We start from the raw sequence: 14,201 nt of genomic DNA on the forward strand, positions 1-14,201 counted from the left end.
TTGACAACAACATCTCCTCCGCAATCTCCATCAGCACATGGTTGTGTGCTTAGTCCCCTGCTGTACTCGCTTTATACTTATGACTGTGTGGCTAATCACAGCTCCGATGCTGACAGCAGTATCGTCGTTGGCTGAATCAGCACATAGAGGTTGAGTGGTGCCACAACAGCAACTTTTCACTCAGACCAAGGTGCTGATTATGGAAACCGTCCTCATCAGGGGATCAGAGGTGGAGAGGCTCAACAACTTTAAATTCTTTGGTATTATCATTTCAGAGGATCTGTTCTGTGCCCAGCAAATAAGTGCAATAACAAAGAAAGCACGGCAGTGCCTCTACTTCCTTAGAAGTTTGCGAAGATTCAGCGTGATATCTAATACTTTGACAAGCTTCTATAGATGTGCAGTGGAGAGTACATTGACTGGCTTCATCACAATCTGGTATAGAAACACCAATGCCCTGGAATGGAAAGTCCTACAAAAACTAGTGAATGCGGCTTCAGCCAACACGGGTAAAACCCTCCCCATCACTGAGCACATCTACTCTGAGTGCTGTCACAGGAAAACAGCATTCACCATCAAGGACCTCTACCACCCAGGCCATGCTCTCTTATCCCTGCTGCCATCAGGAAGAACATACAGGGGCCTCTGGGACATTTATTACCCCTCAAACATCAGGCTCTTGAGCCAGAGGGGATAACGTCACACAACTTACCGTGCTGTACTGTTCTATGTTCTAAACTTCACCTGCCCCATCACTGAGCTGTTCCCACAACCTGTGGACTCACTTTCAAGGACTTCATTTCATATTTTGGATATTTATTGGTTAATTATTATTATTATTATTATGCAGTTAGTTGTCCTTTGCATATTGGTTGTGTGCCCATCCTGTTGGGTGAGGTCTTTCATCGATTCTGTTGTGTTTCTTGGATTTGTTCTTCTTGCCCGCAAGCGGATGAATCTCAGGTTGTATATGGTGACGTATATGTACTTTGATAATAAATTTACTTTGAACTTTGAACCTGCATTTGACCTCTTAAGCAACACGTACAAAATGCTGGTGGAACACAGCAGGCCAGGCAGCATCTATAGGAAGCAGTACAGTGGATGTTTCGGGCCGAGACCCTTCGTCAGGACTAACTGAAAGAAGAGGTAGTAAGAGATTTGAAAGTAGGAGGGGGAGGGGGAAATCCAAAATGATAGGAGAAGACAGGAGAGGGTGGGGTGAAGCTAAGAGTTGGAAAGGTGATTGACAAAAGGGATACAGAGCTGGAGAAGGGAAAGGATCATGGGACAGGAGGCCTCAGGAGAAAGAAAGAGGGAGGGAAGCACCAGAGGGAGATGGAGAACAGGCAAAGAGTGATTGTCAGAGGGGCAGAGAGAGAAAAAAAAGGAGGGGGGAAAGGGGGAATAAATAAATAAATAAGGGATGGGGTAAGAAGGGGAGGAGGGGCATTCCATTAACTTCCGTTAATTAAATCCATTAACTTCCGTTAATTATTTCCGTTAACTAACCCTGTTAATGCCCCTCCTCCCCTTCTTACCCCATCCCTTATTTATTTCCCCCTTCCCCCCTCCTTTTTTTTCCTCTCTCTCTCCCCCTCTCACTTCTCTCTCTTTGCCTGTTCTCCATCTCCCTCAGGTGCTCCCCTCTGCCTTTCTTTCTCCCCAGGCCTCCCGTCCCAAGATCCTTACCCTTCTCCAGCTCTGTATCCCTTTTGCAAATCACCTTTCCAGCTCTTAGCTTCACCACTTTCCCTCCTGTCTTCTCCTATCATTTCGGATTTCCCCCTCCCCCTCCTAATTTCAAATCTCTTACTATCTTTTCTTTCAGTTAGTCCTGACGAAGGGTCTCGGCCCAAAACGTCAACTGTACTTCTTCCCATAGACGCTGCCTGGACTGCTGCGTTCCATCAGCATTTCTGCTTGAATTTCCAGCATCTGCAGATTTCCTCGTGTTTGACCTCTTAATCTCATTAGTTTACCTAGTACTTTTTATTACAGGTTGACATCCCTTACCTAAAATGCTTGAGGCTGTTACGGATTTTGGAATATTTGCATCGATATGATGAGATACTTTGGGGATGGAACCCAAGTTTAAACACAAAATCCATGTACAATACATATACATCTTATGTACAGCTGGTTGGAAGCACATAGAGTGAACAGTCCACAGTCAGAGCACAGTCTGACGTCATGGAGCTGGGTCCTCCACAGACTGTTGAAGTTGAATGACCGCCTCCAACTGTGTTCCAGTGTTGTGATTAGCTCCATATTTACCATTGGTTTCAAACAGCCGCCCATTCCATAGGAGGGGTTTAATTTTATATAATATTTTAAATAATTTTCTGCATGAAACAATCACCTTCAATTTTCAGTTTATCGCGATTGATCTTTGTTTCATAATCGGCATACTGTTAAGTGACATATGATGTTGACGGATTCACTCTTTCAATACATCATCGTGATCTTCATTTATCACTTTATACAGTGTTTTTCTATTTTTCATATGTGAGATCACTTCTCACTGTCTGTGGTGTGCAGAGACCTGCGTATTGCCTGGGAGCCTTGAGGAATTTTCCATTTGTGACATTGTGTCAGTGCTCAAAATAATTAGGATTTATGAGCTTTTTGGATTTTGGATAAAGGGGTACTCAACCTGTAAAAAGTTATATTAATTGTTTTGATTTCTTCACTAGCCATTGCTAATTAGTTCCCCATGGTTTCTCTAGTCAAATAGGAAATACTGTCAAGCTTCTTGATAGTTGTTTAACATTCTTGCCATTTTATCATTGCCCATTTTTATTTCCTGTTTCATCTTTTAAGTAGCTAGTATTTAGATTTTATTTACCGAAGCTTTTGCTCTTTCTTTAAGCAGTTGAAAGCAAGCCAGTTAGGATTATGGAAACACAAATCTTTTGAACTTCTTGAACTAGAAGAGGTGAATGATTGACTTTCTAAATTTTCAGAGAAGAGGCCAAATTGTAAGACAGGCAGTGAATATTATTTGTAACACATTACAATTTGAAGTTAGTTTCATCAGTAGAGAAACAAGATTGGCCTTGAAAACAAGGATAATAATTTTAGAATTGGCTTCCCCTTTGAAAGGGCTTCAGTGTATATCAGTGTATACAGACTCTTGATCTACTGAGCAAAAGAATTTTGGCTGAAACTATTCTTTAGAATGGAAGACCATAAGACATAGGAGCAGAGTTAGGCCATTTGTCCCATTGACTCTGCACCACTATTCTGGTCATGGCTGATGTACTCTACAGATAGTCTGTACATTTATTATTTCTACCAAAGTGCATGTCCAAACACTTCTCTACACTATTCTAATTGCCACGTCTTTGCTCATTCTCCTAATCTGTCCAAGTCCTTTTCTAAGCACTCTCCTTCCTCAATGCTGCCTGCCCCTGTTGTATCAATTGCAAACTTGGCCACAAAGCTATCAATTGTGTCATCCAGATAACTGATATATAATATGAAAAGAGGCGGTCCCAAAACCAACCCCTGTGGAACACTGGCAGCCAACCAGAAAAGGCCCCCTTATCTTCTTTCCATGCTATTTTTTGTAATACCATGGGCTCTTGTTTAACAGCCTCATGCGCAGCATATTGTCAAAGGGATTCTGAAAATTCAAGTAAATAACTTTCTCCATTGTCTATCCTGCCTGGTATTTTTTCAAAGAATTCCAACAGATTTCTCAGGCAATGTTTCCCCTTAAGAAAGCCATGTGGACTTTGGCCTATTTTATCAGCTGCCTCCAAGTATCCTGAAACCTCATCATTTAGTAATGGACTCCAACATTTTACCAAACCACAGGTCAGGATAATGAGCCTATAATTTCCTCAATTTTGCCACCTACCTTTCTTAATGAATGGAACGACATTTGCAATTTTCCAGTCCTCCAGAGCCACTCAAGAATCTGGTGATTCTCGAAAGTTCACGACTTATGCCACCGCAATCTCTTCAGCTACCTCTTTCAGAACTGTGGCGTGTAGTCCTTTCATTCAGGTGACTTCTCTACCTTCAGACTTTTCAGCTTCCAAAGCACTTTCTCCTTAGATAGATAGATAGATACTTTATTCATCCCCATGGGGAAATTCAACTTTTTTCCAATGTCCCATACACTTGTTGTAGCAAAACTAATTACATACAATACTTAACTCAGTAAAAAATATGATATGCATCTAAATCACTATCTCAAAAAGCATTAATAATAGCTTTTAAAAAGTTCTTAAGTCCTGGCGGTAGAATTGTAAAGCCTAATGGCATTGGGGAGTATTGACCTCTTCATCCTGTCTGAGGAGCATTGCATCGATAGTAACCTGTCGCTGAAACTGCTTCTCTGTCTCTGGATGGTGCTATGTAGAGGATGTTCAGAGTTATCCATAATTGACCGTAGGAATAAGAACTACACTCACTTCTGCCCCCTGACAGTTTTGAATTTCTGGCAAACTGCTCGTGTCTTTCACAGTGAAGACTGACATACAGTACATACTGAGGTTATCTGACAATGGTTGTCCCCCATTGCACCCTCCTCTGCAACATTCTCCAGCAGTCCGATATCCACTCTACCCTATTTTTTTAACTCTTTATATGTCTGAAAAAACTTTTGGTATATTTTATATTATTATCAACCTTACCTTCACAGTTCATCTTTTCCTCCTATCTGCACTGTTAGATGTCTGTTGGTGGTTTTGAAAAGCACCCCAATCCTCTAACTTACTCTTAGTTTTCCAAGAAGATACTTTTAATACTCGTATGTTTTGCTGAGTACAGTAATTGTCTGACCTCATGCTGGCGCCCATTACAACTTTGAATGCTCAATATTTTGAGGAGTTATGAGTGCCCTTTTGGGTGGGGTGTGAGGATTCCACTTTATACAGATAGTTAACTTTACTTGCATGTGGTTCAGGGAAGAATTTGTTGTCCATCCCTAAATGCTTTAGTGAAGCAAATGAACTGAGTAATTGAGCAACATGGTAGGGCATTTTGGGACTGTTGACTACAGCTATGGGGCTAGTGTCTAACACTCAGTAAGAACAGCAGATTACTAAATTGGATGGCTTTTAAGGCAACTTGGTAGCTTCATTATAACTATGGTTACTGTTGTTTTTTTAAAAAATTCTTCATGAATTTACTTTCCCCAATTGAAGAATGTTTAAAAATTGTGGATGCTGGACATCTGAAATGACATTGTCATTTTGATGAAGGATCATGGAACTGAAATGACTTTCTGTCTCCACAGATGCAGCATGAACTGTTGAGTAATTCCAGCTCTTTGTTTTCATGTTATCTATGAATTTAGGTCAGCCACCTGGCCTATTCTCTCAAACTTAGACCGTATTTCTGCTAAAGCACCCACCCATCTTCCATTTCTAACTCTTAGAACAAATAATACCAACATGTATATCTTGTTATATCCTGTCCTCCTTTCTCTCAAATCTGCTGTTGTCAACTTACCTAGAAAGTGGTCTTTGATCCTTCCATCTTTGCAATCTTCGTCCTCCTTGTGATCACATGGGTTTTCTCTGACTGCTTCGGTTTCCTCCCACAGTCCACAGTACCATTTGGTAGGTTAATTGATCATTGTCTGTTGACCCATGATTAGGCTTGGTTTGAATTGGGGGGTTTCTGAGGTGGCATGTCTCAAAGGGTCTACTTTGTGCTGTACCCCTAAATAAAGAAATAGCTCGAATCTAAAGAAAAATAATGCCGAAATTACTCAGCAGATTAGTCACTGGCTGTGGAGAGAAGTAATTCCGATGAAAGATCATTACCCTGAAGCGTTAACTTTATTTTTCTCTCCACAAATACAGCCTACATATTATCACCACTTTCCATTTCTGCTCTGCAGCGTTTGTTGTATTTTGTTTCTAGATCTGTTAATTAGGACGACACCAGAGTCTAGTCAATTTGGCCTCATGTTCTTCAGCTTGCTAGTCTTTGGTTAAAAGAATGCAGCCATTGATTATTCACTGACAGAACTGCCTAATCTATTTAATGTAGAGCTCGGCAGTGATTTTCAAATAATAACTTAAATGATCATTCATAGAACACCAAGAGTCTTCAATACAAATCACTTTGCTTTCATTTTTCTTTAACTTTGCTGAATTCCCCACAGGGTTGTCATCTGACAGTTTAGCTTTTGTAAAACAGTACTGAGTATAATTTTTGGAATGTTTGAAAAGAAGATGAAAATAAATTGTTCTCTATTGAAAACCGTTAGTGGTGAGTCAAATATCATTTCTTATTAACTTGTACTTTGCAAATTACTGTCAAGCTCTGCATAAAATGCTTTATGTAGCCATGTCAGTTAACAGTGGCTGGAAAATGGCATATTTTAAACCTGTCAGCTAAACAGTACACGTTGAGGCCTTGTCAGCTTGCTACTGCTGCAGTTCCTATTTTTGTTATCATTTGCTATTGCTACCTCCCTGTGTTGTTTAGCTGCAAATTTTGATTTTTAGAAGACAGCTTTGTCTTTACCAAATCTTTAAAAGACTATCTAATTGGTTTCTTTCCTTTGATCTTTTCAATGCTATAATCAAATCTGCTTTCACACTTTCAACAAGTACATTCATTATCATCCTTATTCACTGGATATCTCCTGCCTCCCTCTGCCACAGATTCTTGCACTGAGTATTTTAAATCAATGTGCTTGATTGCCAGAAATGCATTTTCCTAACTTCAGCAGAACACTTCCTGATTTTGAAAAAGTCCCTCAAATCTCCCCATATCTTTGCCCCCGCATTTCTTCACATGCCTGAAGTCTTTTCACTCTGTTGTTGTTCTAGATCTCCCGTGGAACCTCCTAAAGACATGACATTTTTTAAAAAGTTAACTTAAATAATTCACAATCCATATTTTGTGTATGTTTACTCCTCTAACTTTTGTGAGCTATGACATTAATAAAGCTGTGGATCCTCTGTGTCCCCCTATAACTTGCCCCCCTCCCTTCAAAGATTAGTTTATATACATCACTGAACCATTTAATTTAGATTGTTTCTCAACAGAATGAATCACTGTGTACTTCATGTATGCCTGCCATTTCAAAACCAAGTACTCGCTACTTGCTGCTTATAATGTTTCAGGAATATGAGATGCCTGTTCTGAGCTGCCAGTGACCACACATATCTAATCCAAACCATCGTCTCTGCCCTGATTGTACTTTTCTTCTTGTTTCTACTTCCTAATCAGAAATAGAAACGGCTTTTAAATGTTTGTCCTGGTTGCATCAGCCCAGTTCTTTTGCATGCCCTGTGTAAAATTAATGGAAATGCAGATGGAATTTGGGCCAAATATCACACATTTGGAAGATACATTAAGAACCACATTCAGAAGCTGAGTGCACAATAGGTAGCATTAGTTTGAGAAGGATTGAATCAGATGTTCTTTTGACAGTGTGATAGAGGAGATTCTGAAATTGGAATAGTAGGAAGATAAGGTTAAGCAAAGTATCAGCAGAAATAGATCATTGATAGCTCTGTTTTTATTCTCTTCCCCAGGATCCATCACTGCTGGATGGCAGAGTGATTCTTCAGCAAGTTAAAGCTGGAACAGTTGTGGCCAGGCAAGGTGACCAGGTAAGAACAGGACATCAAGTACGGTCATAGGAAAAAGTTTGAGAGTCCTTACTGCATTAATTACTCATAAAAAGTGGTCTGATCTTCATCTAAGTCACCATAATAGACAAACACAATCTGCCTAAACTAATAACACATAAAACAATTATACTACTTTACGTCAATACTGAGTACACCATTTAAACAATCACAGTGTAAGTTCAAAGAAGTATGTGAACCTTTGGGGTAATGCCTTCTACAAAAGCTATTTGGAGTAAGATGTTCAAATCAATGAATGATGAAGGAGGTAATGGCAAAAGACCTGCAGAAATCCCTAGAGCTTGCTAAAGTCTCTGTTCATGTGTCTACTATAAGAAAAACACTGAACAAGAATGGTATTCATGGAAGGACACCACAGAGGAAACCACTGCTCTCCAAAAAAGAACATTGCTGCACATTTCAAGTTTTCAAAAGACCACCTGGATGTTCCACACTACTTTTGGGACAATGTTCTGTGGCCAGATGAGACAAAAGTTGAACTTTAGCAGAAATGTACAATGCTGTGTTTGGAGGAAAAGGGCAACTGCACACTAACACCAAAACCTAATCCCAACTGTGAAGCATGGTGGAAGGAGCATCATGGTTTGTTCCTGCTTTGCTGTCTCAGGGCCTGGACAGCTTGCAGTTGTTGAGGGAACAATGAATTCAAAATTATATCAAGACATTTTACAGGAGAATGTCAGGGTAGTGGTCTGTCACTTGAAGCTTAATAGAAGTTGGATAATGCAGCAAGATAAGTGATCCAAAACACAAGAGGAAATCAACATCAGAATGGTTTAAAAAGAAGAAAATTCTGTGTTTTGGAATGGCCAAGTCAGAGTTCAGACCGTAATTCATTTGAAAATAACCTGAAGGGACCTGTTTATGCAAGGTATCCTAGAAATATTGATGAACTGAAACAGTTTTGTATGGAGGAATGGTCTAAAATTCATCCTCACCATCGTGCATGCTCACATCCTGAAAATTTAAGGTAAATAAATAATATTGTGAAGACTATTGTTTTATTTTTAACTTTGTGGAAAAGAAGCAAGCCTTGGTTTCCTCCTGGAGCAGGGGTCCCCAGTTTGATGTGTACAGACCACTCAGTTAATGGTAAGGCACATTGGCATAAAGAAGGTTGGAAAACCCCGTCCTAGAGGATCAGATTTTGTCTTCCCTGCTGCAAGTTGACATCTTTCCCTCTTGCCAAAGTCATTGTATAAATTTTTGAAATTGTCCATGTTCCGAAAGATTCACTGATACTGTAAAAACTCATCTGTGATCTCCTGGCCTCTCCTCACCTGTCCTGATCCGTAGTAAATTTTGCATTCAAAAAACTCCTATATGCTGCATGTCCAATTAAGATGCTATGTTAGGCTTTGAGTTTCAACTTCAAGGTTACACTGCTGGACTTGTTTCCTGTTTATTCCACCTTGTACAATCTGTTTAAAACATTATCAGGTTGGTAATTTATCGATAATTTAAAAGTACTTTTCCAGCAATTCTGGTAAAAGTGGCCTCCTATGTTGTAATGGGAATGAATGCAAGTGGTCTGATGTTACATCTCTTGACTGTCCTAGTAGCTTTCATTTGAAGCAGATTGCTGATTTCCCGTAGATTGTGGTGTAATGGAAGAAAGGGAAATTGATATTTTTTCGAAAGAGTAGCGCATTGTCTAGGCAATGAATTTACCAACAATGCTTGTTTCCTCCTTAGGATGTCAGCATTCATTTTGTGGTCTCGGGGATGTTGCACGTTTATCAGCGAATGATTGACAGGGAAGAGGAGAATTGCCTGTTTGTTGCTCATCCTGGAGAGATTGTGGGGCAGCTGGCTGTGCTAACTGGAGAGCCACTTATCTTCAGCATTAAGGCTCAAAGGGACTGCACCTTCCTGTGTATCTCCAAATGCCACTTCTATGAGTAAGTCAATTAGCCCTCGACTTTGTTCTTACTGTCTTGCAAGGGAAAGTGAAGTCTTTGTTGAATTGCTTTTATTTAGTTTAATCATTCTTGAGGTTTTGCAAGATCAAACCTTGAAAGTGGAATCTAAGAGGTTAAATTTGCTTCTTTTATAAGCACTTGAACTGTTCCAATGATATTGCAATTTGGGCAAACAGATTTAGAGGCAAATCCTATAATAAAAATGCCAACCATGTTGAAGTGAAGAGGGTTCTGCAATACCATAAATGAGTATTAGTGTGAAATGTTTACCTGGGCAGTTTCTAATGTAAATTGAGGGTGGGGAGGGGGAAGAGGAATGCATTTCACAATATATAAAAGGGTATTACATGCGACTGTAGAATTGGGACCAAGATTATCTATGTAAATTGTTCCATGGTTAGGCTAGGATTAAATCACAGGATTGCGAGGCTGGAAGGGCCTATTCCGCACTGTATCTCAATCAATAAATGATAAATGAAATGTAACACATTACTTGTTACCATAGTTCTTTCCTAAATGGGCAATCAAAGACAGTACCCCCTAGTGTTAGAGGGAAGGTTGCTGGTGACTGCCATGTACAGAAGTCAGAACATTAGCTACTACAATGTGGATCCTCACTGAGAAATAGCTTCTCATCCTCATAGGTAGCTCCTCAGGGTTCAGGAAGACTTGCTCCCACTCCATTTCTGTTGCCTTGTTTAGACTGAAGATTCATAGAAACATAGTAAACCTACAGCACAATACGGGTCCTGCGGTCCACAGTGCTGTGCCGAACATGTACGTACTTTAGAAATTACCTAGGGTTACCCTTAGCCCTCTATTTTTCTAAGCACCATGTACCTATCCAGGAGTCTCTTAAAAGACCCTATCGTATCCACCTCCACCGCCGACAGCCCATTCCACGCACTCACCACTTTCTGCGTTAAAGAAAAACAACTTACCCTGACATTTCCTATGTACCTACTTCCAAGCAGCTTAAAACTGTGCCTTTTGTGTTTGCCTTTTCAGCCCTGGGAAAAAGCCTCTGACTATCCACACAATCAATTCCTCTCATCGTCTTATACACCTCAATCAGGTCTCCTCTCACCCTCTGCCGCTCCAAAGAGAAAAGGCTGATTTCACTCAACCTATTCTCATAAGGCATGCTCCCCACTCCAGGCAACATCCTTGTAAATCTCCTCTGCACCCTTCCTGTAGTTTCCACATCCTTCCTGTAGTGAGGTGACCAGAACTGAGCACAGTACTCCAAGTGGGGTCTGACCAGGGTCCTATATAGCTGTAACATTACCTCTCGGTTCCTAAACTCAATCCTACAGTTGATGAAGTCCAATGCGCCGTATGCCTTCTTAACCACAGAGTCAACTTGCGCAGCAGCTTTGAGTGTCCTATGAACCTGGACCCCAAGATCCCTCTGATCCTCCACATTGCCAAGAGTCTTACTAACTATACATTACTAAAATTCTCATTGTTCGTCGGTTTGTATGTGCCCTCAAATTAGTCCAAATGGTACATTAAAGCAGCACTTTTTTTTGACTAAATAGATTTAAAATGCACTAACTTACAGAATGCATGCAAAGGTCAGGGTTATATTCATATAAGATTGCTCACTCGTCAACAGGCCCCGCTTTCCACACCCGATTCCAGCTTTCATGGAAACCGCGACGCGACACCACGACGCATGCACACGGCTAGCCTCAGCAGCGCTTCACAATGCTCACAGCAGCGACACCAACCGCAGCAACAGGGCAGGGCAGCTCTATTTCGAGCGGTCACATTCTGCTAATCACCTTCAGCATGTGCAGGATTGGGACAGATCAAACTGCCACCCATCAATAAGAGATAATAAAATCTTATTGTAATGAAATACTTCGAAACACCCATCAAAACCCTTTACTGCAGTCAAAGGACAGCGGTGACGATTTCACGCCCATTTAGGAGAGCGCCAACCACATCATCAAGAATAATCAGCATCCTGGAGGCTTTGGTGTTACTACTTTGTATCTTCTACCCAGCATTCACAGAAGGAGCCCCTATTGAATAATGAGCAAAGAGAAGGATATGAATATGTATGTGACTGCTTCAATGATTTTCAGGAGGAATGGGCAACACATTTATCATCGACTTGATCCTCGCTAAAGTTAGGGGAGATGGAGGTGTTGCTATTGCTGTAGCATCATCCGGTATTGCAGCAACATTGATGCCTGGTGGTAGGACAGCACATTCAAGATACCCCTCAAAGTCAATGAAGATGCCCTTTGTAGCATCAATAAAAACACCAAAACTGCAAATTTACTCCAAAATATGAGGCTTATTGTCTGGGATGAGTGCCCCATGATTAGGAGGGAAAGCTTCGAAGCCGTGGACCAGACTCTTCGTGATGTATGCGGCAAGACGGAGGCCTTTGGGGGGAATTTTAACCATTTACTGTGGCGATTTCTGTCAGCTTCTAGCAGTTGTGAAATGAGGGAATTATGCTAATGTGGAGAATTCATGCATAAAAAAATCCTACTTATGGAGAAGCTTCATCAAGTTTCAGTTGAAGAGAAACATGTGATTGAGTGAGGAAGAAGGACGATATTCTGAGTTCTTATTGGATGTTGGAGAAGATAAGATTGAGAAAAATGAAAACGATGAAATCGAATTACCTGAAGATATGATTCTGCCAGCAAAAACTATGGAAGAATGTATTGATTTCATCTACCCAACATTCGACAATCCTGCAGAACTGTTCTCGAGGAATTCTGTTCTTGGTTCCTCCAAGTGAAGGAGCTAACGTCACTCATTTTCCAACGGAATTCCTTGATCCGGTCGAACTCTCTGGATTGCCACCACATAAACTGGAATTGAAGAGGTGATCTCCCATCATTTCAATGAGGAACTTGGATCCACCAAAGCTTTGCAATGGAACTCGAATGATGGTGGAAGAACTGCACGACAATCTCTTCGTAGCAAATATAAACATTGGTGTGTTCAAAAATGACATTGTCATGATCCCAAGAATTACTCTCAGTTTATCAAAAGGGGAAGATGTCCCTCTTCAGCGGAGCCAGTTCCTGATACAGTCATGCTTTGCTATGACTCTACATAAGGCGCAAGGCCAAACCATGGAGAATGTGTTGATTTATCTGGAGAAACCGGTATTCCAGCTGTATGTGGCTTTAAGCTGGGGAAAAAGAAATGAAAATGTTAGAGTATTCTTGAAGGGTGGCAGATCAACCAGAAGTGTTGTCATCAAAAATGTCCTTCGTTAAACGAGGAGGAGCTAGATTTGTCTTGCTACGCGTCTTTCTTCTTTAATAAACTGAATTTTTCTTCTTTAATTTCCAAAGCAAAGCAATAACAATGGCATTCAGGGTAATTTAATGTTCATTCTGGTCTCATCAGACTGCACTACCTTTCTCTCAAAGAGTGCCCCAACAGGTCACCTGGTTGTCTTGTTAATACTATATTCTGCCATCATATTTGACCTACCAAAATGAACCACCTCACACTTACCTGGGTTGAACTCCGTCGCCACTTCTCAGCTCAGTTTTGCATCCCGTCAATGTCCCACTGTAACCTCTGACCTCCATGCAGAATATGACCTGTCTATAACCGCTCTTTGCCTTTTGTGGGCTAGCCAATTCTGGATCCAGTAAGCAAAGTCCCCTTGGATCCCATGCCTCCTTACTTTCTCAATAAGCCTTGCATGGGGTACCATATCAAATGCCTTGTTGAAGTCTACTGCTTCTGCTCTACCTTCATCAACGTGTTTAGTCAGACTGTGCCCCAAGGGGGATCGGGAGTACTTGCTCGGGAAGATGCATTATTATGTAAGTTGTGAGCTCATTCCCATTCTTATGCAAGACTTGCTTGTGACTTCCATTTGCTCCCTTAGTAGGTGTCAAAGTGTTTGGTGCCTTCTCGGAGCTGCTGACCTTTATTGAGTGGCCACAGGCCAGGGACTGGGGTGGATGTTAGGTTTTTTTCAAGGAATCTTTAAGAATGACTTTGAAGTGGTTTGTCTGGCCTTTAGGAAGACAGTTGCTTTTACAGAGCTTGGAGTGCTTGCTCTGGAAACCTGGTGTTAGACATATGGACTACCCTCGAGCTGGTTGAGTGTAATTCAAGTTTTGATGCCAAAAATGTCTCTCAGGAGAGAGCATGGACATTGGTTTCTTAACATTTGAATGGCTTTGGAGGATTTTGCAAAGATCATGTTTTATGTTGACCATGACTCCAAAGTAAACAGGGCTTTTTGGTGTTCACAGATATTCATTTCTTTCCATCATCAAGCAGTATGTCATGAAGCATTTCAAAGAGATTGTTCTCTTTGCAATTCCTTGGACTGTTAGTTTCCACTCCTTTTTATAGTGCTTCTGGATGTAAGCACAGGAGCAGCCACACCTCTTCTTTTTGCCTCCTGCTACTATCCAGGGACCGAGTCAGTCTATCAGGTGAAGCAGTGATTCATTTGCACTTCATACAATCTAGTGTGCTGCATTTGGTGTCCAAGCACAGATGGAGTGACAACTTTACAAAGCACCTGATCCTGACATTTTAACTCACCATTTTATTTCCACTCTCACCTTCTGTCTGTGGCTTTCTACACTATTATAACAAAGACCAGTGCCAGCTCGAGGAACAACACCTCAACTTCTAGAGTAGTGGT

General features: G+C 40.9%; 1 protein-coding gene across 1 annotated transcript in view; it reads left to right on the forward strand.

Moving 5' to 3' along the window:
- The window catches only part of pnpla7b (patatin-like phospholipase domain containing 7b), a 331,521-nt gene that overhangs the window by 104,592 nt on the left and 212,728 nt on the right, over nucleotides 1–14,201 (forward strand). The window contains exons 16-17 of the mRNA XM_073052200.1: nucleotides 7,512–7,589; nucleotides 9,324–9,529. Of these exons, the coding sequence (XP_072908301.1) occupies nucleotides 7,512–7,589; nucleotides 9,324–9,529 (284 nt within the window). The remainder of the gene's footprint in view (nucleotides 1–7,511; nucleotides 7,590–9,323; nucleotides 9,530–14,201) is intronic.

The sequence above is a fragment of the Hemitrygon akajei genome, chromosome 7 (genome assembly GCF_048418815.1).
Source record: "Hemitrygon akajei chromosome 7, sHemAka1.3, whole genome shotgun sequence".
Taxonomy (NCBI): domain Eukaryota; kingdom Metazoa; phylum Chordata; class Chondrichthyes; order Myliobatiformes; family Dasyatidae; genus Hemitrygon; species Hemitrygon akajei.